We start from the raw sequence: 21,381 nt of genomic DNA, 5'->3' as shown, positions 1-21,381 counted from the left end.
CCTGGTGAGATCTGTGGCACTGTGGGGCGGTATTTGGGTTAGTAGGGAGCAGTGCAACAGACTGTTGTGGGTTCCCGGATGATGATGATGCGTCCGGCCCCAGCCGCCTAGTCCAGAGGCTCGCCTGGCGTATTACTCAGCCCGCCAAATTTCAGGCATAGAATTACCTTCTGTGAATCCTCCGTATTGTGGGTGCTTTGTGGTACCTTCTACCGGTTACGACAACCAGATGCGGTTCACCTTCAGCCTCCAACCGATGGGACCGTGTTGCGAGGAGTTATCCGTTGATAGCACTCGCGGTCTCCCGACCAGACGACTCGGCGGTCCTCTTAACGGGTGCCGGCAGGGGTGGGCACCGAGCGGTCCGCTCCGTCCCTGCTTCAGTGCACCGCTGGGATTCCCCGCTACCTCCTGTGCTTATCCGCCAACTGGGATCTCCTCTCGCGTTCAGTACGTCGTGTATGCACCGAGGTCACAACGCTCGTGCCGGTGTTAGTCGTGCTTCGTTTCGGCTGCTCGCAGAGGGGCCCGAGACGACAGCCACATCCAGCCAGCTCGCCGGCACTCTAGTCCGTCTCACTGTCGCGGCACTCCGTCAGCCTCCGTGCTGGGAGCCGCCATCTTGGGTGCCACCGGGGTGCCTTTTCGATGCTCCGTTTACTGCGTTGCTGGTGCCGATTTTTTCCAGCGACACGGTCAAGTGTGGCAAAAGGGTTCTCCTGCGAGCACGTTGATTTGTGTCTCGGATCTTTTAGTTCAGACGCCGTTATATCGGCCGTTGTAGGATCATGGGCAGGAGCACGGCGGGTTGCTGACTTCACTCCATGCGTGCAGGCCACGCCCCCTCTCGGTGGAGTGAATGGCTTTAATGCCTGTGACCCTGATTGGCTGCCTGCCTGCCTCCATGAATGCGCCCATGAATGATTGACAGACTGAGCAAATGTGTATATTTAGTGACCCCTCACTCGCCAATTTGTTATGAAGCTGAAACCTGAAGCTTGAATCCTGGGTCCAGTCGGAGGAAGGAATCTGCAGCTGAATTTCTTCAAGCAATCCAAAGACTGCTGAGTTGACCCAAGGACAGAATCAAGCGAGGACCTGGATAGGAGACCTCTTCCCGAGCTACGAGGGACTTTAATGCACCTGCTACTTTTCATCAGAAGGACCCTGGAAGCCAGTACTGTGTGCCTGCTTTCTGGAGAAGGGGTCTTCGTGAGTCCAGAACAGGAGTGCTTGGAAATCTTGAGTCGAAGAAGTCCAGTTGTGTCGCCCAAGGTCTGGAAGAATGTTTGTGTCCGCTGGAAGCCAGTGTGCTGTCTACCACCCAGAAGAGGGGGTACCCTGGCATAGTGCTGCTTGACACCCGAAGCTGTGAAAGTTCCACCTGATCAAAGAATCCTTTAAAAAAAGACATCCTTGCCACAACATCTGACCACTTTTTCCTGACGAATAAGATTCAAGTTTGCTGTGTGCAGAGGAAGGTCCACCGGGGGTTTCCCACCACCAAAATCTGAAGATGATGTCCCAAGGGTCCAGCATTGGTGGGGATCCATGGTCAAGTCCAGTGGTCGAGTCCAGGTCACCAGAAGCCATCCAGAGGTCCGTGCTGCAGCACCAAAGATCCAAAAGATGGTGAACTGCGAAATCCTGAAACCTGACATCTACTTCAGGCACAGCATCCATCGCTGCTGAAAGTCATCCGAGGGCCACAAGGGTCTTATCTTCATCAACCAGGTCTTTTCGGAGTCCACAGCAAGTTTCACCTTCCTAGGACTTTCATGGCTAGAGTAACAACCATCCAACGGAGACCACCGCAAAGACCAAACTGCTGCCTTTCCGGGAGCACTTGGTTCCTCCTTTTCTCTTGGCCTTGACAGCCCAGCGACTACTCCTTGCGAAGAGGGTCCATCCTGCAGGGGCCCTGTTGAGTAAAGCCAAGAAACTCTGCCATTTTGGCTGCCAAAGGTACTGTGACGAGGAAGAGCGCCTTCCAGCCTCAGGAGTCGTCAAGGGGTCCCAGAGTCATCTTGGATCCTGTTCTCCAGTGGCATCTCAGGTACATTGGGTTGGTAGAACCTGTAAAAAGAAAGCAGAACATTATTGAACATTGTTGGACTGGGCTGTAAAAGACAAGATAAGTTACTCCCTAACTTTTCCATTACAGGTTGCCCGGGTGCGGGGGATCCTCACACAGTATAACTATTTGAGTCTCACTAATCTATACTGCCTATGTTCTGAACCTAACCTGCCTTTATGCCTTAATCTCTGACAGTACACCTTACTTAAGAATTCACATGCCTTTTTAAAGATGTCGCCAGTTGGTGCATTATTACTGAATTTAAGTCTAGTGTGGTACCACTTAGAGTGTATAATATATATATATATATATATATGTATATATATATATATATATATATATATATATATATTGCGATTTTTGAATAGTATTGCCAAAGTACAAAGTATGTTATTTATCTGTATATGATTGGTAGCCACCTTATTTATTATAAAGAAGCTGTGTTATCATCTAACATAGTGTGTGGACATACCTTTGTGTGGGTTTAGGGAGTCAATGTACTTAACAACTAGCCTGCATCACCTACTGAGAGCTTAAGCCTGGCTGCTCGTCCAACGTTACCAAATTGAGAGCCTTGGCTGGGGTGTTCTGTGCCTCTGTCACAACCATATAAAGGGCAGAAGTACCGATACCCCCTCCAGTTTTTACACTGGTGGTATAGGAGCGGGACCACTGGTTTTAAGACTCCGTGTTTAACCTTGCTACTACAAAATATCCACACTTCTTGTAATTTAGGGTTTTAGTGGTGTATACTGGTATAACTTCACTACAAACAATAGAACCTACTGCAAATGGCAAATTGACAAGTATGAGCTTGGAAGCTCTCTGGAGTGATTGTGAATTCAGAGAAATATACATACTAGTCTAGCAGAATGCGAGACGATCATACGTTGGTTGATGGTACTTACCCTCTTCGGCTATGTAGTTGGTACTGATGGCACATTTATAGGTGGCATGAAAGTGCTCTTGCTTCTGAATTCTTTCAATTCTGTTTCTTCTTCTGCTGTGTTAGATCTCATATTACCCTCTAGTTCATCAAAAAACACTTTGAGTTTATGTTTCCTGATAAACCGGAATAACTCGACTTTGGTATTAAACATCGTGGTGCTATATGTGGGCACAAAAGCTAGACCTTTTTGTAGGCTGCCTTTTTCTGATGATTCAGTGAGTGGTCTTGTGGAAAGGTTAACAACCAAGTTTTCTTCTGTTGCCTGGTTACTGGTCCTTCTCTTGGCTTTCCTCTTCCCCTTCTTGTTCTTTTAGTCTTAATCCTAAAAAAGGTGCTGTCGATGTTGATGTGCTCGCTTCTGCTCCTCTTTCTTCTGGTGAGGTGTGTGGTTGGTAGAGCCTCTGCGTTGGTTCGTTGGTTCTCCAGTTGTTTCAGATTCAGAACCGGATGCGTTTCTGGAATTGTCCTGTCGTGGTTTACTTTGGGGTTGTCCGTATTGATCCATCCAAGTGTAGACTTCTTTGTTCAAATAATCGTAAGTGTCACACTTACATTTTCTCACTTTCTTTGCTTCCAGCTCTGCCTTGTGTTTCGTATGACAACTTACAACCATTTGCTTATCCACCTAAGTGACTCTAGCTCAGAGATGAAGTCTATTGCATTATGCGTGCACAACTATTTGCTTATTTATCACAGTGACTCTCTACCTCAGTAATTAACTTTTCCTCATTATGCATGCTTAACATCTCTTTGAGCCCAAAAGGACTTTGCCTAGATATGAACTATTTCTACATGTTATGCTTTATGAAAAACGTGAAGCACAATCCTTGAGACGTCAATGTCTAGCCACTCACATCCGAGATGCTCCTAGATATTACTATCCACCGTACTGCACTGTTGAATTCTACTCATGGGTTGATCCCATACACATTGTAAACCGTTCATATAGCTTTATGTTACATATATGTTGCCAAAACATAAAGATGCTTATGTAGTTAATCGATGTGATGTATGCAATTTATGAGACATGTAATAACTTGGCTGTGCTCCCCCATCCCAGCATACACAGATACACAGATGCATCAGCTACGGTACCTTTACAATTCGCTTTTGGATTATTACTAGTATGGACACTATTCATCTAATCATTAATGCATCTATGATTTTCCTTGTTTTCTTTTATTCCATAATTTTAACTGCCGAATTTGCGGTATGTATATCCTTTGAACTTAATACCATTTGAATGTTACATGTATTGCGCATGGCACTTTGTATATTTACGATACTTTTAATTTACGTGCTGTTATCACAAAGAGCTCAGCTCTGAAGATGGAATCCTTTTCCGAAATGTATTGGCTTATGAGCTAGCACGAACATTGCAGCTTCACTATAAGAGCACTTTGTGAGCGCTTGGCCTACTGAGTGCATACACCCAGTTTTTCTGTTCATTGCCACCTCTCCTGCCACTTCAATTCCAAAACCCACCATTGTTTCACAGGGGAATGCCCTGGAATATGGGCTATTGAGGATGGAATTAACCTTTGAATACAAAAAGTTAGAGACTTGAGTTGAAGAAAGAGGAGTTGGTACAAGCTATACTCAAAGAAAGAAATCTTGAACTCAAAGATAGAGACACTGAATGTCAAAGAATCCAATTGGAGTTGGTCGAGTTGGCAAGCAGTCTGTGCAGTCTGTGTCTGCCAGGACTGCCACACGCCAGCAGGTAATTCAACACCCTTGGACACGCACTGCAAACCTTTCTAATCAGGCGTGAAAGACGAGAGGCAAGTAAGAAGCGCTTCTGTGTACTTTCTTTACTACCCACTCTAAGGTTGCTCCTTGCCACATATTAATTTCTATGCCACTTGGACACTATCCAGTTGCTGGTCTCCCAGCTGGAAGGCCATTCTCTTTTTGACCACGCCCACCCTCTCATTGTCTGTCTGCAACCTAAAGGCATTCAAAGAAATCTCCCAGGTATATTGAATTGGGAGATTCAGTGCACGATTGTTTCCCTCTTTGGCGGCGACTGCGAGCCCAGTGCCTTTGAGCTGACCTAGGGTGGGAGTGGTAAGGGCAACGTTCTCCACACAACCTGCATTAATTGACCCCCCTCTAGTACTGTGATTGACATTTCTCTCCGTCGAGTGGCGACTGTGGCCAATCTTATCCTGAGCCAATCCGGGCTGTGAACTATAAGAGCACCATCATTACATAATCGGCACCCCTTGACCCTTTTCCTGTGCCGTGCCTTGATTTCCTTCACCTAGGGCGTTGACTGCGGGCACTCTGCCTTTGAGCCGACCCAGGTTGCAGAGCTAACATGACATTAAAACGAGTTCAAATGTCTTGCTCATATAATCTTCGTAGCGGACTGCTACAAGATGACCGGAGAGCCCCAAAAACAGAATACCCCTCTCTTGAGGGAAGTTGGGACCAAACCCCAATAAAACCATCTGAACCCGAAAAGCAAAGTAGGTCCATTAAAGAAGAACACTTGCCTGTGGAGAAATGGAAAAATGCAGGGATAAACGTAGTGAGCAAATACAATTGTCTTGAGTTGCCTGAAGCGCTTGGGTAAGCACACAACACGAGGCGAGATGTGGATGCCATGTCTGCTCACAATATGTAATGTACTCTTAGAGCTGCAACAATGAAAGCTAAAATCAATGACTATTTCCCAATTCGCAAATGTCACAGCTTGGGAGACATGAGCCGATCCGGTACCAACAAAGATTTGATGCCAAACAACAAGGCAGATAAAATAGTCCCAAAACTCTAGAGGAACAAGCAAACTGAATGAGCAAAGATAGCAAGAAGGCCCAAGAAGTAAGATTTGGAATGCGATCAGTCCCCAGATGATATAAAACATCACTCTATATCAAAGAACCAGGAGATTGAACAATTAGTAGCAGAGAAAGTAAACAGTAACACACTTTTCGCTCTGAGCTTTGTCCTGAACTCGCTAGTCAGTGTGTTTGAGTTGGTGAAAGATGAAGTTCAGATTCACTCAAGTGCACTAATGGAGATGACCAAAGAAATGGAAAAGTGCAAACTAGCTGTGGTCGATGTCCAAACAGTTCTAAGATTAAAAATAGTAGATTCCCTAAAAGACTTAAAAACAGAAGCAATCAAAGAAACAATGAGCATTGGGGAAATGCACGAAAGCTTCAAGATTATGAGGCAACAGATGAAACTACTAGAAGGGAAAATAGTTTCTTTACAAGAGAAATTTAAGTCATTGCCATTAAAAGGGGATAGCCCAGATCCTGTCACAGAGGCTGTAATGTACTGTGATCTGGATGCTACGCCTCTGTCGGAATCTGTGCTAGAAGAGTTCAAGAGGCTAGCACAAATAGGAGAGGATCCAGGTGTAACAACAGAAGGTCAAACCATCTCCATCTTTCCACCATCTAACACTACGAAAGGGGAAGATCTCCTATATCCAAGCAGGATCAGGCAGAAATTCCAAAAGAAAAAAAAGAAAAAGAGCACTTGATCTCCTGACATGGTGCTGCCAATCTCAAACAAGTAACCAGAAACAGTAAATGTTAAACAATGCAAAAGAAAAACAGAAGAGTGGCAAATACTTGTTTCTTCAGCAGGATATCTCTGCCTCAGAAAGAAGGGACAGACACCTGCTCACGAAAATATCTGATATAACAAAAAAGCTGAAAAAAGGGGGAAAGACAGAACAACAAACACGGAATACCATCAAATCTTAGCTGATACTCAAAATCATATTCCAAAATTGTCAAGTGAATTGAATGATGCCACAAGTAAAAATGGTAAAACAAGAGAAATTCCGGCATTGAAGTAGGCTCCAATATTTCAAAGGCAAAAGGCACCTCAGCGCAAAGTCTTTCAGAGAGAAACCAATGCTCCTATTCCATCAAAACAATTGATGTATGAGATATCATGAGAAAATCAGACAAATGGACAAAAGATGGACAGAAAATGGAATGGATGTGAGGCCACAAAAACTGGCCCAGAATACTCATGTGGATCATCTGCAGAGATTGACGAGCATGAAGGAAAGTCCATAAATAACACAAGCAGAAACAATCCATAGTGGATAGAAGGCTCAACGTGCGGCAAGGGCCACAAGGCCCTTAACAGGAGCACTTTGTTATCCATTTTCCCAAAAATCCAGACACTGTACTTTTTCTCATCTTAAGACCTAGAGTATGTGCGCTTTCCACACATAAAACATGCACACATTCTGGAACCAGATTTAAAATCCTGGGTGGGTGCCAGAGCATTGATGGATGCAAGCCCTGACTTGAAGAAAGTCCGATTACAGTGAAAGTATCCCACCCCACCTGAACCGTATTACAGAGAAACGAGAGAGAGACAATCAGATGAGATGAGAGGAGAGAGAGTGAGTGGGAAAAAAATAAGCATTCCAAAAGTAATTGTCCCATCCATGAGGAAAGAGGGGAGAAAGAAGAGGGAAGATCGGACATAAAAAACAAAGATCCGTCTCCTATTACCAGAAATAATTACTCCGGTCTTGATGAAGTTGGGGCTTGCAAATGCATCTCTCTAGCCAGAGAGGAGATGAGTGTGCTATGCTGGAACACACGTGGCTCTAGTTCATTCAAAGACCCAAATGTTTGAGGTTTAGTTTTTGGTCATTTCAATCTAGTACTGTTACAGGAAACATGGCTGCTGAGACGTATGGGGGTGGATGATTTCTCAACATTCAATCAATTGGCATTAAAAGAGAGGGGTGGTCGGCCATTGGGTGGCTTGTTAATTGCTGTCCACAGCTCAACTATAGTGAAATCCTTTCTCATCAGTGATGAATTTCGGCCATTGGCATAGTAACCAAAGGTGATGCCTCTCCCATAAAGATAGCTGTAATAAGTATATACTGGAATCCTGTGACAATAAGTCAGACGTCATTCTTACAATCCTTGATGTCCGTCCTATTGAGCATTGAAAACGCACATGAAGATTTCACACTATTGATTGCCAGTGATGTGAGTCCTTAGCAACACACAAGGCACAAAACAAAAAGCGAGTCAAATCACCAGCAAAGGTAAACAATGGACTGCCTTCATGGCTGATTGGGCTTTGACAATGGCAAATGGGAACATTGAAGGTGACATTCCCCCGACATTTACCTGGAAACTGGGGGTGAAGGGTTCAATCGTTGACTATATGTTCGTATCAAACATTCTATTCTCAAAATGCACAAGCTTCCAGATTTGGCAGCAGGTAGCCAGTGACCATAATATGTTAGTAGCCAAGTTTGCATTTCCTTCCGGAAAACAAAATAAGTGTGAACATAAGTGGCATAACTGTTTATGAAGGGAGAAACCAGATTAGAAAGTTCAGAAGGAATGGCCTCTTTCTGAACCAAAACACCAAACATCTCTGGGACACTGCAATAGACTCAGAGATACAAAGGTTATGCTCACTGAAGCACTTTACAGATTTCCTCTGTGAGTTAGAGCCTCGGAGACCAGGGAGGGTTACAAAACACCAAAAGTGAATCATGCGTATGACGTAGAGACCACACAAAGGAAAAGGGCGATAATTAAATCTATCCAATCCCTCAAATGGGAAATAACACCTCCCGAGAATACGCAGTCAAGCTAAAGTCCTTAAGAAACGACTATAGAAATTGGTCAAGAAGTCAAAGGCAGTTACGCCTTCACAATGATGGTGAGCTAATGCTGAGCTCTCTTCAATGCAGTGACTCAAGAAACATCTGGACTTTAGTAAAAAACCTACATGCCACGGAGGGTCTGATACAGGGCAAAGCTGTTTCAGAATCTGCCTTATGCCTCTTCTGTGGTAATCAATATAGGAAACCCACAGAAGAGGTCTTCAAAGTTGACAGACACTGCCCTTGGCATGTAACTGTAACAAAAGAAGGAATAGCAGACTTGATCAAGAGGTCCTCATCTTCTCGAGCAGCCGGACCCAATCAATGGCCTCACCAATCAGATGCTGATGTCCGACATAGATATGTGGGCCTTAATTCTAGAGATAATGTATGGGGAAATACTCAGACGGAAATGCCTTCCAGAGTCCCAGAGTCATGGAAGCGGGCAGTCGTCATCCCAATATAAAAGAGGGCAACCGGGCGGATCCCAAGAACTACTGCCCGATCGCCCTGCTGGATGTTGATACTAAGCTTTTGCAGGACTCATATTGAGGGACTTGGAAACTTGGGTAGAAAGTAATGAAATCCTATCGAAACATCAATTAGGATTCCGAAAAGGAAGGTGCACTTCAGTAAATGGATTGCTAATGAGCATAGTATGTGAAAAATCATGGATAAAGGAGGGACCCATTTTGTATGGAGCTTGGGTTGACCTCTCGCAGGCGTTTGATACCATCAATAGAGAACGCATGTGGAGTAAACTTAAATCCTGGGGGATAACTATGCCATTATTAGCAATCATAGTATCACTTCACGATAACTCGAAGTTACAAGTGCGATTGAATATGGAATGGCACCTTACTCGTGATATTACCACAGAAAGAGGCATCCGACAGGGCTGTACTATAGCCTCCCTCCTTTTCAATCTATATCTTGCAGACCTGGGAGAGGCACTTGGCCTATCTGCCCTTAACAGTCCGAAGGTAGGGGGAGAAAGACTACGTTGGATTGCACATGCAGACATTTAGTTCTCCTAGACTATGCACCAATCGGCCTTCAAAGGATGCTGAATGCACTGGAGAAATATGCAGACCTTAATGGCCTGTCCATAAATCCCACTAAATCATATATACTCAAATTCAAAAGGCCCTACAAACAATCTCCGAAATTTAGGTGGACACTGAATAAACAGATAGTGCCAATCACAAATGAAATCACATGCTTGGGCTTTTAACTGAGGGTCTTTCCAACACGGCTGCATTGGATCTTGCATTAGACACCAAAGCGGAACAATTAATATGTCAAATGAAGAAATTGTTATTTTCCTTTTGTCGATTCTCGCTACTTCTTCTGGTAAGATTCTACAAATCGAAGGTGATTCCGCCCTTGTTATATGGTGTCGAAGTAAACCCGATTGATAGGAATTTGAACTGGTCTCGGTTGGAAGGCCGAATATGGAAAGAAAATGCTTGGCCTACCAATGAGCCTTCCAATCTATTGCCTGAGATATCAGCTGGGTCTTCTTTCCATGCAAACACAGGTGGATTGGAAGGTTCTTTCACTATTCAGACTAATACGGTTCCCCTGGTCAGGATCTCTGTTGGAAAATATCAATTTAATGTTCAACATGTGCTCCAACAGTTTTTAAATAAATCTTCACTGTGAGGCACTTGAAATGCTGAAACAATGTGAATGTACAGAGAATGAGTTATTGATCAATCCTCAGAAACTCAAAACTACCCTGTTCTGAAATGATTGGATAAATACTATTACACAAGCTCGAAATTCAAAGGTGTCGATCCAGAAAAATAGACATCCCTCGATCACGATGTTATGTATCATGTTGGCCAAAGACCAACCGTCTCATGCATTTAGTACTAAAGATATATAACCATAAGCTTGACCAAAGTGCGGCCATTTTAAGGTGACTGAAATCGCCATTTTGTTTTCTCTAACATTTTGCTTTTTGCTTTCTGTTAAACTGCTTCGCTGAAAGAATATTCTGCTTTGCTAGTGCACAATGCAAGGCTGAGGGAGACATGTTGAAACATAACGTAACGTAGCAACCAGATAGAAATGCCCGGTCTCCTCCCGCGCGCTATCCTTGAAAGAGAGCAGCGAGGGATCCTAATCAGCTCACAGGTGCTAGCAAGTCTCGAAAACATGGTAGTAATATTAGAAGCGAACATTAAATGGCATGAATTATGCTCTTCTTTGCGCCCCCCCTTCCCTGAGCCCTGTAGAGTCCTGGAGAGCGAGTCGACCCGTAGGATCCAAATAGAAACTAGGAGATAGGAAGGTCTGGAATGTGTCTCTTCCCCCGGATGCAGCTTGCTAGAGAGAACAGAAGCATTATGTTCTCTTCAACGAAGACTTATGTCTGCGGCCTTGCAAAGTTTGCAATTCTTGCTAGAACGAATGTTTAAGATGTCATATTCGTCACCAATGCCAATCATCGTGCCCAATTCGAAGGAAAAGTACAAGGGGCGTTATTGGATGCGACCCTACTGATTACAAGATGCTTGTTTTGTATATATGCAACTGATGTAGGTCTGATAGACACACGTCACGGGGCGTGAGACCAGTTGGCCAACTGAATTTACTTTGCTTTGCAATAAACCCTAGATTTTTGGGAATACAACCTCGTGTCTGGCGTATCAGTTAGTGTGTGGTGATTGTGCCTTGTTTCCTCACGCGAGGGTCCCTCACGCGAGGGTCCCTCAGGGGACCCTTCACTATTACACAAGCTCGAAATTCAAAGGTGATGAGACCAATGTCCAATTTAGACAAACAAAGGGGTTTTCTTGCCAAGTATCTTATGAAATTCCCAAGTCCTACAGGAAGAACAAACTTCCTAAGGTTCCGCCTCAATCGTCTACTCACTGGTGAAGTGAGGTTGTTCCGGAATCAAGAATCTCCATACACCAGCGCCTGCGCATTCTGTCAGACTCTAAAACACATCGTAATGGAATGTGTAGGAACTCAAGATCTAAGAATCAAACTCCAGAAACGCTTTGTACACAGATGATAAGGATTGTACATGGATGCTGGGCATGAAATTCTACTTACCGATGAAATTTAAAATGTTTTGCTAATAATGGGTTTATTGTTGTTTTAATGATTTAATGAAATGGAAGATTTGTTAAGTTTTTGGTTTTTGTAACAAATGTGTATCATTTTATGAAAATTCAACATGTGTCGGCTGCAACATAATAATATATACAAAATAAAATCCAATCGGAGAAAGCTAAGGTGGCGACTTCAGCTAGACCAGTTGAGAGTGTCCGGTCTTCTACCACTAGATGGCGTTTATGTGGAGAGTTCAGATATTCTCCAGTGGTTGGAAGCATTTGCATTGGCTTGTGAGATCAATAATGTTGACCAACAGCACTGGGCTAACTGTTTGCTGAGTAGAGTACCTCAAACAGGGTCTGAAGTTGAGTGTGGGTGAAAAGGGCCAGTATGAGTGCATGAAAGCTGCTTTGATTGCCAGGCAAGACACCAGCCCAGTTCCTTAAGAGGTCAAGGGATTATAAGAAGAGAGAGAATATGCCTTGTGTTGATTGGGTGAGTGGGTGAGTGCTGCACATATGAACATGATGGGATTGATGGGTTAGTGCTTATAAAGCGACGTCTTTTGTTGAATTGTTTCACCTCCTGTTTTTTAACATTCATCTGAGGCTTGTTCACCAGAGCTGCATCAGTACATTGCTGACCAAAATATCTTGGACCCCTTTAAGTTGGCCAAGTTGGATGACACGTGGGTCTCCCACAAGGTGTCCCCTAAGGATCCCAGTGGGATGAACAAGGACAGAGAAAAGGGACCTCTCAGAAGGCTGAGGAGTCCAAGAAGCAGCCACATTCGAATAGACCTAAACATTCTTCCTCTAAGGTCCAAATATGTAGTGGGGATAAGTCCCATGGGGGTGGGAATAAGAGCAGTGGTCCCTAGCCCACTCCTAACTTCCCCAATGATCAGGTGGTTGTCTGTCCCCCTACACACCTAGTATCTGACATGAATCCATCACTTAATGCCCCGAAATATAATTTTGAGTACTTTTCTTTTTCAAGTTTGCTCAGGATCATCATGAGTATTGCTTGTATCAGGCAAAACAAAATGATGAATTTTCATTTTTAAAAAGCCACTCTGCCATGATGCACCATGGGGGATTTATACATGTTTTTCTGGCAGCAAGGGACTACCCAAACCTTCCCTGTAGAATGAATGTTTTAAATAAAAAAAACGACTGGATGGATTTACAACAAACAAACAAAAGGCACATCTGCAACACTTTGTGATCAACTTGTTTCTTGTTTGGTGTAAATTGGGCAGTGATCTTTGTGCTCGGGTCGTTAATGGAAACACTTTTTTCCTCTAAAGGAAAATAAATGAGAATAGGCCAAAAACTGTTCTTAATGCGTTTAGAAACCATAATAAGAATTTCCACCTAAATTTCTAGTTTGGAGGAGCCCAGGCAACTGTTTGTTTGTGTGGAGAATTTTAGCAATAGAATTTTGTGAGAAGTCTAGGTGAGCAGGTTTAATATTTGCTATGTATGCATGTAACCCCCCTGAGGAAGTTCCATTCCACTACGAGATTTATGTGATAAGTTCTGTTTAAGAGAAAACATTGCACAGTTTTTTTGTTCCTGTAATTGTATGGCAGTGTTTCAATGCTAGTGTGTGGTGGCCCAAACGGTTGGTCACTGAGGTTGTCTATGCGCCACTTTCTGCACCAGTGTGCTTCTATATGCCTACTGACTGTGGGCCTCATCACGAGTTGGGCGGTATCCCTTAAATGCGGCGGTAACGATAATACCGCCACATTTAAGGGCTGGCACTATAATGAGTTGGATGGCAAATTGACTTTTACCTCCAACATTTTGCTGGATGTAAAAATCATGCTTTCCGCCCGTTTTCCGGTGCTATTTGCGCATTGCTAATTGCACTGGTGCTAATAGTGCCCCCAACCCCATTGGGTCCGCAATGGGGAATGGGAACTTACAGCCTTATCGCTTCTCGGCATCCAGCGAAAAGTGCACCTTACCGAGCAGCGGTAACGCTATGCGCTGGCGGTATCCCAGAGCAACGACAGCCAGGATACAGCCAACATCGTGATGAGGCCTATGTCTTGAATAGTGATTGTGTCTTTGCAATGATCTGCTGTTTTATGATCACCTTTCGTTACAATGCATGTGTGGTGCGCAGTGTGCTGGCTAGCACATAAAGGCATCCTTTCTTTCAAGCATTTGCTTGCCACTTGAGCACGTACACTCACACACACCTGCTTGGAACAACAGACTCACACGAAAAGTTGACTTGGAGCTAGCAAATTTCACATGCTGATTTGTTTCATAGAAGTTTGTTCCATTGCCCAGTGTGTATCTAATACCTTTTCATTGCAGAGTTGCCAGCTGTGTGCGGAGCTGTGCCCATCCTCATCATGAACCGTCCGGGGCGTGGGTGTCGTGCGAGCATATCACAGGCTCTGTTGGTGCTGCACCTCAAAGCTCTGCTCCAATCAGGTGAGGTATGCTCTAGGTCCACAGGAGCCTTGTGTTTCCCAATGCTGTGTGTACTGTGAGGGTGTAGAAGAAGAAGACCGACAAGGAGGGGTCATTTTGTGGGCTACAAACGTTTATTGTGTAACTTAAAAAAACCTTTCCCTCCCTACTTCTAAGGGGCTTGCCCTGTCTCAACCTAGGAAAATGTTAGTGAGCTGTCAGAATGTCCATCAAAATTAAATGTTCCCTGTTCGCAAACCAACTAATCTAACCCCAACACTATAAAAAAAAAATCTTTAACTAAAGTGAAGTTTGTGCTTTCTTCACCAGAAGATTGACTCCCTTCTCGTGGCTGCTTCAAGCTTATAGTAGAAGTATCTTCTTCAATGTCCCATCACAAGGGACCAGGGGAATGAATCCCTTGCCCTGGTCCTTCTATAAAAGTTCTCCACAGCGGTCTTTAAGCACTCTTGCAGAAAACTTGGATTAGTCTCCAACTCCTTCCAGGAAGTAGAAAAACTCATAGCACTGTCTTCCATTTAACACTCTGATGATGGATATCTTTTCCAGGGTTCTCTATATCTTTTTTGTATGTCTCTACTGGTTTCTATATTCTATTGAGGGGATTGTTTTAACAGAAGTATTAGGTGAGTCACTGTCATGAGGGAGATGGCTCTTGTCCCACTCTATTTGAGCAGTGGTATTAGGTTGACCACTGCGATGAGGGAGATGACTCCTGATGCACTCTGCTTCAGCAGTGGTATTGGGTCGACCACTGCGACGAGGGAGATGACTCCAGATGCACTCTGCTTGGGCAGTGGTATTGGACTGACCCAGTGGCGTAGCACAGAATCCCCTACCCGCAAGCCATACTGATGGGCCCTCCCCCTTTAAGCTCCTTAACAAAGTACAGGGTATGCCACACTCCGGGCTGGTCCGGACGCCCACGTGTGCGCAATGTCCATCATGATTATGCCGCTGCAGGAGCACACACTACTGCAAGTGAAAGAAGTAAATATGTTTCACCTAGCGTTTAATCAAGGGGCAGTGCCTGGTCCCCAAATATAGCAGCCACCAGTGGTGGCTGGTGAGTTGTTTTATTAGAGGGTGTAACTATTTGCCACAAATATGCGATTGCGACCGAGCGCAGCGAGGGAGTCTGAATCAACGAAAGCAGGTTTGGGGAGTCGGGAGGATTCTTCCTCCCCCCTCTGAGAAAATGTTTTGAGTAATGGGTTAAAATGGTGCATTATACAGCGCACCTTCTGTGAAAAAATGGGTAAAAGACCAGACATTATGCAATCGGTTTTGTATAGTAACTCATGAAAAAATACAATAGATGCAAGTCACCAAAAGTGCACAGGCACATTTCCCAATGCATTTTCATGTCTTTCCCTGCAATATATGCCAATATATAACATTTTCATGCTGGCTGTGCCCATACATTTGCATGCTGGCTCCACCAACATATGCAAGTATTCCCACATAAGAACACACTCATGTTCAGTTTTAGATGTTTTTTTTATAGTATCATTACTGCCATTATGCACAATGCTGGCTCTGCCATTATATGCCAGTACTCCTATGTAAGAACATATTCCTATTGGTTAGGCTATTAAAAATCACATGCCACAATAAGAACACATATCCAAACTGGTTCCAATGTAGGCCAGTCTAGACTCATAAGAACACATATCAAGCTTGCTTCATCATAGATGCTCAGTTAATATAAAGTCATGCTACAGTAAGAAATAGCTAGGCTGCTGCACCAAAATGGCAGTTTAGCCACATAATGACACATGAACTTGGCTTTGTCCGAAAATACCAGTAAAACATGGCAAGTCAATTAAGAGTGTGTCTAGTTATATACACACACACACGCACGCGCGCGCACGCACGCACGCACGCACGCACGCACCAGTCACTCACCTATATATCTTCTCTCACATCCATCCACTCTCGCAGCATTCTCCACACAGGAACCCACCCACCTAGAACATACACACACTCACTGACTCATTCACTCACCCATAAACCTTCTCCCACACCCACTAACACGGCATAGTCCACACAGGCATGCACCCATCCGCCCTGAACATTAAAACACACACTATCACACTCATACCCATTCACCCACCAGTCACACTCACTCATGCACCTTCTCTCACATGCACTGACACTGCATTCTCCACACAGGCACGAACCCGTCCAGAACATTCAAACACACATTATCACATTCCTAATTCCTACTCATTCACCCACCACACGCTGACCCATGCCACATACATACATCTGGCACGCACCCCACACATGCAAAATACACATACAGATTTTCTTTTGTATGCCTTCTTACCTGTTTGTCCCGCTTGAGCTTCGGTCCATCACTCCAGGCCCCCGGCTCCTCCAGGCTACTCACACACAGGAACCAGGAAGCTGGGAGTGGCTCCTGTATATAACAATATGAAGAAGCCAGAGAAGGGTTGGGGGCTGAACATGGCGTGCGAGACATGCCACGTGTTGCATTGGGTGGGTGTGCATGTGTGTCATTTCTGATAATAAGCACTGTGTACAGAAACAGAATACATTCCTGAGAATGGAAACTAACATGGAGCGCAAATGTACGACATGGTCAAGGAGTGCAACTTGTAAATAAGTATACGCTTGTGCCGACTGTTCGAGCAGGCAGTGGTTTCACAGCACATAACGTTCTCAATGTTTCACTTCCTCCAAGGTGCTTTGGGCTCTTATCCAGGTCCCCACATGCAGCATTAGTCCTTGATTTTCTGTATCTCTGGTTCCCAACTTCGCTCCCTTCTTTCGCTCTGGTTTTGAGTGCACATCAAAAAGCTGTCCCTCTCACTTCTCCCCAAACCGCAGTCAATGTGCATCATTACGAGGTTGGAGGTAGTCATGGCGCCATGACTACCTCCAATACCGGTACCGTGTCCTGTCCCGTTGAATGGGGACTTACCGGTCTATTACGACCTTTGCGGCACCGTTAAGTCCCCATTGAAAAAGGTATTCCCCATTCCCATTTCAGCCCCCATAGGGCTCAATGGGAAGGGGGAAGGTGCTAATAACGGTACCGCAAATTGCAGTACCGTTATTAGCTCTGAAGTCCCTTAACGGGTCCCTTCCATAACGCCTGGTAAAACCAGGCGTTAAGGAAGGGACCCGCTAAGGCACCTGGTAGTAGGGCGGTAAGGGATTACCGGCACCGGTGCCGGTAATCCCTTACCGCCAACCTCGTAATGAGGCCCAATGTCTTCCTGTCCTACTATTGCTCTGGTCTCCTTCTGGCTCCGTGGGTCAAAGCTTGCCACTTATAGTAGTATGTGTAGCTGAAACGGTTCTTGTTCCTCTTATTTGCTTCTCTCCCACTAACCACCAGCCTTTCCTGGGTCTCTTCTTGTTTGGCAAGCGTTGCTTCCTCATTGTCCTCCAGGCCTACCTGAGCAGTGTCAGACATCCGATTGGCCTGCTGCTGTTCACCACACGCCTCTGGTCTTCCCCATTTCTATTGGTAACAGGAGAACCTCTGACGAGTTGCCATTTGGATGTGGTGCCCTACACTGGACTAGCTGACCCCAGCCAAGGACAGCAGGCTCCAGTGAGCACCGTTCTTGGTGGGAGGTAGAGCGACTCATTCCAGGGCATTTGCCTGGATGGGCAAGTAGCTCTATTGATTGAGACTGGGGGTTGTGCCTTTGAGGGGTGTGTGGGACTATATCTTCGGGGATGCAAGGTCTGGGAAAAGATGGCTACAGAAGCAATCCAATTTCCAAGCTATCTGATTTTTAATGGTGCGAAATCCTGCTTGAAATCATAATGGCGGACCCAGTCTGATTATCTTCACTGATAATACTAATACAAGGTTCGATATTGCTAAATCCCTGCCTGCCCTCATCATGGCTCATACTCTACCAATTCGTTATTTAGCAACACCCCATTACTCACGAATATTGTAACCCTGCCTTGTTAACATTATTTTGTACTGAGGTCAGCACTGCCACTCTCTTGCTTGTAGGCCATTCATGCAGATTCTGCAGGATGAACTGGTTTTGTAATCCATTCGATGGGCATTTTGACTAATTTTGTCTGACATCATTATTGCTGTATGGCTGATGGGAGTTGTAGTCCAAACCATCTGGGGAGCATTAAGTTGTGAACCCTATAAGGGGAAGTGCTACGGGGCTTACTGTCTGATGCGTTTTGGAAAATGTGGTCGAAATGCCTAGTGTGTGCACTAATGAATGGGCTGTGTCTTTTAATGACATGTCCAGCTTTTTGAGTAACATAAGTGAGTTTTCACCAAAGTGTTTACTGGATGTAAATGTGGGATTTCTAGGTTTCTTCTGATTCAGCAAACATTTCATTTTGGGTGAATTACATTCACTAGTTATATTGTAGCATAAACATGTGGCCTGGTCCATTGGGCCTACCCCAGTGCTGCAGCCTGTAATCATTGAGTTAAGTATTTACATTTGGAGAGAGAAAAAGCAAAAGGGTGTGTGCCTGAGCCAGTTTGGCTGGTTGGAGTAGCAGGCTTCGTTGGCAAAAGGCACGATCAGTGCGTCATATTTGGCACCTGCATTCTGCTTAACGAAATGTGGTTGAATTATGCTTCATGCCAAAGAATACCTGACAGTGAAATACTTCTTATGCAGTAACATTTACAGCCCCCACCTATATTGGTGTATTTGCACTACATCGGCGCTAATAAGAGCCCCCTAAATAAGTGCGTTATTTACTCAGGCCACAAGTCGAGGCACTACGGGGGTGGACTGTGTCCGCCCACTTTTTTGAGAGGGCAGATGCCACCCCCCATGTGTTTTAAGGAATTAACAAAAATATATACATTTCCTTCACACACTTAGATTTTGCCATCCCTGGAGCCCGGTGAGTGCGTGTGCCCAGGAAGCGCCTTGATTGCGTTTCTTTTGCCCATCCAGTGGCACCCCGAGCCTGAAAGCAGGCCCCTTGCTCCCCTTTCCCTCCCCGCACCCTCTTCCTGAATCCTCGTCCTCCCGCCCGTCCCGCCCCTGCCCGCTCCCATTGGTCCATCCGTGGTCCCTGGCGAGCCTAGTGACTTGCAGCACCCACCAGCTCCATTTGCCATCCCTGGAGCCCGGTGAGTGCGTGTGCCAAGGAAGCGCCTTGATTACGTTTCTTTTACCCATCCAGTGGCACCCCGAGCCTAAAAGCAGGCCCCTTGCTCCCCTTTCCCTCCCTGCACCCTCTTCCTGAATCCTCGTCCTCCCGCCTCCCGTCCCGCCCCTGCCCGCTCCCATTGGTCCATCCGTGGTGCCTGGCGAGCCTAGTGACTCGCAGCACCCACCCGCTCCATTTGCCATCCTTGGAGCCCGGTGAGTGCGTGTGCCCAGGAAGCGCCTTGATTGCGTTTCTTTTGCCCATCCAGCGGCACCCCGATCCTGAAAGCAGGCCCCTTGCTCCCCTTTCCCTCCCAGCACCCTCTTCCTGAATCCTCGTCCTCCCGCCTCCCGTCCCGCCCCTGCCCGCTCCCATTGGTCCATCCGTGGTGCCTGGCGAGCCTAGTGACTCGCAGCACCCACCGGCTCCATTTGCCATCCCTGGAGCCCGGTGAGTGCGTGTGCCCAGGAAGTGCCTTGATTGCGTTTCTTTTGCCCATCCAGTGGCACCCCGAGCCTGAAAGCAGGCCCCTTGCTCCCCTTTACCTTCCCGCACCCTCTTCCTGAATCCTCGTCCTCCCGCCTCCCGTCCCGCCCCTGCCCGCTCCCACTGGTCCATCCGTGGTGCCTGGCGAGCCTAGTGACTCGCAGCACCCACCGGCTCCATTTGCCATCCCTGGAGCCCGGTGAGTGCGTGTGCCCAGGAAGCGCCTTGATTGCGTTTCTTTTGCCCATCCAGTGGCACCCCGAGCCTGAAAGCAGGCCCCTTGCTCCCCTTTCCCTCCCCGCACCCGCTTCCTGAATCCTCGTCTGGACTGCTGACCAGGTAGGTGCCCCCTGACCCTGCCATCTGGTGGCCTCCCAAATCTTTTTTCACCTGTGCCTAAAGCACGGTGAACGCACTTGGCGCGTGGTCCCTCTCCCCTTTCCCAACCCGCTTCCTGAACCTCCCTGTACCCACCTCCCTCAGCACCCCCCGGCCCTGATTGGCGCACCACACCCTCATTAAGGACACCACAGGGCAGCCCCCTGCCCGTGCAGCCCCCGCGGCTAAGGGCCCCAAGGCCAAGGGCGGCTCCGACATTGGAAGCTCCAAGATGTGTCTGCAGGTGTCCGCAGGGGACGCCAGGGAAGCCAGCAGCTAACAGACACCAACAAAAACTGTGAGTGTGGCATGGTTGGGGAGTAGAGCAATCACTCTACTCCAGAAAACACTGCCACTCTAACTTGCCTCCAAATAACATAGAGTGCCATAATATTAGCATGTCCACACTTAGATAGAATTATGAACATTAGCCTGCGTCGCATCTAGATAGAATTGTGAATATTAGCATGTCCACACTTAGATAGAATTGTGAACATTAGCCTGCGTAGCATCTAGATAGAATTGTGAATATTAGCATGTCCACACTTAGATAGAATTGTGAACATTAGCCTGCGTCGCATCTAGATAGAATTGTGAATATTAGCATGTCCACACTTAGATAGAATGGGGAATATTAGCATGTCCACACTTAGATAGCATTGTGAACATTAGCCTGCGTCGCATCTAGATAGAATTGTGAATATTACCATGTCCACACTTAGATAGAATTGCAAATATTAGCATGTCCACACTTAGATAGAATTGTGAATATTACCATGTCCACACTGAGATAGAATTGTAAATATTAGCATGTCCACACTTAGATAGAATTGTGAATATTAGCATGTCCACACTTAGATAAAATTGTGAACATTAGCCTGCGTCGCATCTAGATAGAATTGTGAATACTAGCATGTCCACACTTAGATAGAATTGTTAATATTAGCATGTCCACACTTAGATAGAATTGTGAACATTAGCCTTCGTCGCGTCTGGACATAATTGTGAATATTAGCATGTCCACACTTAGATAGCATTGTGAACATTTCTTCTGCGTCGCATCTAGATAGAATTGTGAATATTACCATGTCCACACTTAGATAGAATTGCAAATATTAGCATGTCCACACTTAGATAGAATTGTGAATATTACCATGTCCACACTTAGATAGAATTGTAAATATTAGCATGTCCACACTTAGATAGAATTGTGAACATT

At 45.6% G+C, this 21,381-nt stretch overlaps 1 protein-coding gene across 1 annotated transcript in view; it reads left to right on the top strand.

The window, feature by feature from the left end:
- Window positions 1–21,381, top strand: part of TMEM25 (transmembrane protein 25) — a 142,016-nt gene that overhangs the window by 27,654 nt on the left and 92,981 nt on the right. The window contains exon 2 of the mRNA XM_069614431.1: window positions 14,049–14,168. Within this exon, the coding sequence (XP_069470532.1) occupies window positions 14,087–14,168 (82 nt within the window). The 5' untranslated portion in view covers window positions 14,049–14,086. The remainder of the gene's footprint in view (window positions 1–14,048; window positions 14,169–21,381) is intronic.

Source organism: Ambystoma mexicanum, chromosome 9, assembly GCF_040938575.1.
Source record: "Ambystoma mexicanum isolate Mex_15411 chromosome 9, UKY_AmexF1_1, whole genome shotgun sequence".
In the NCBI taxonomy this organism is placed as follows: domain Eukaryota; kingdom Metazoa; phylum Chordata; class Amphibia; order Caudata; family Ambystomatidae; genus Ambystoma; species Ambystoma mexicanum.
This window is presented reverse-complemented; position numbering and strand designations above follow the sequence as displayed.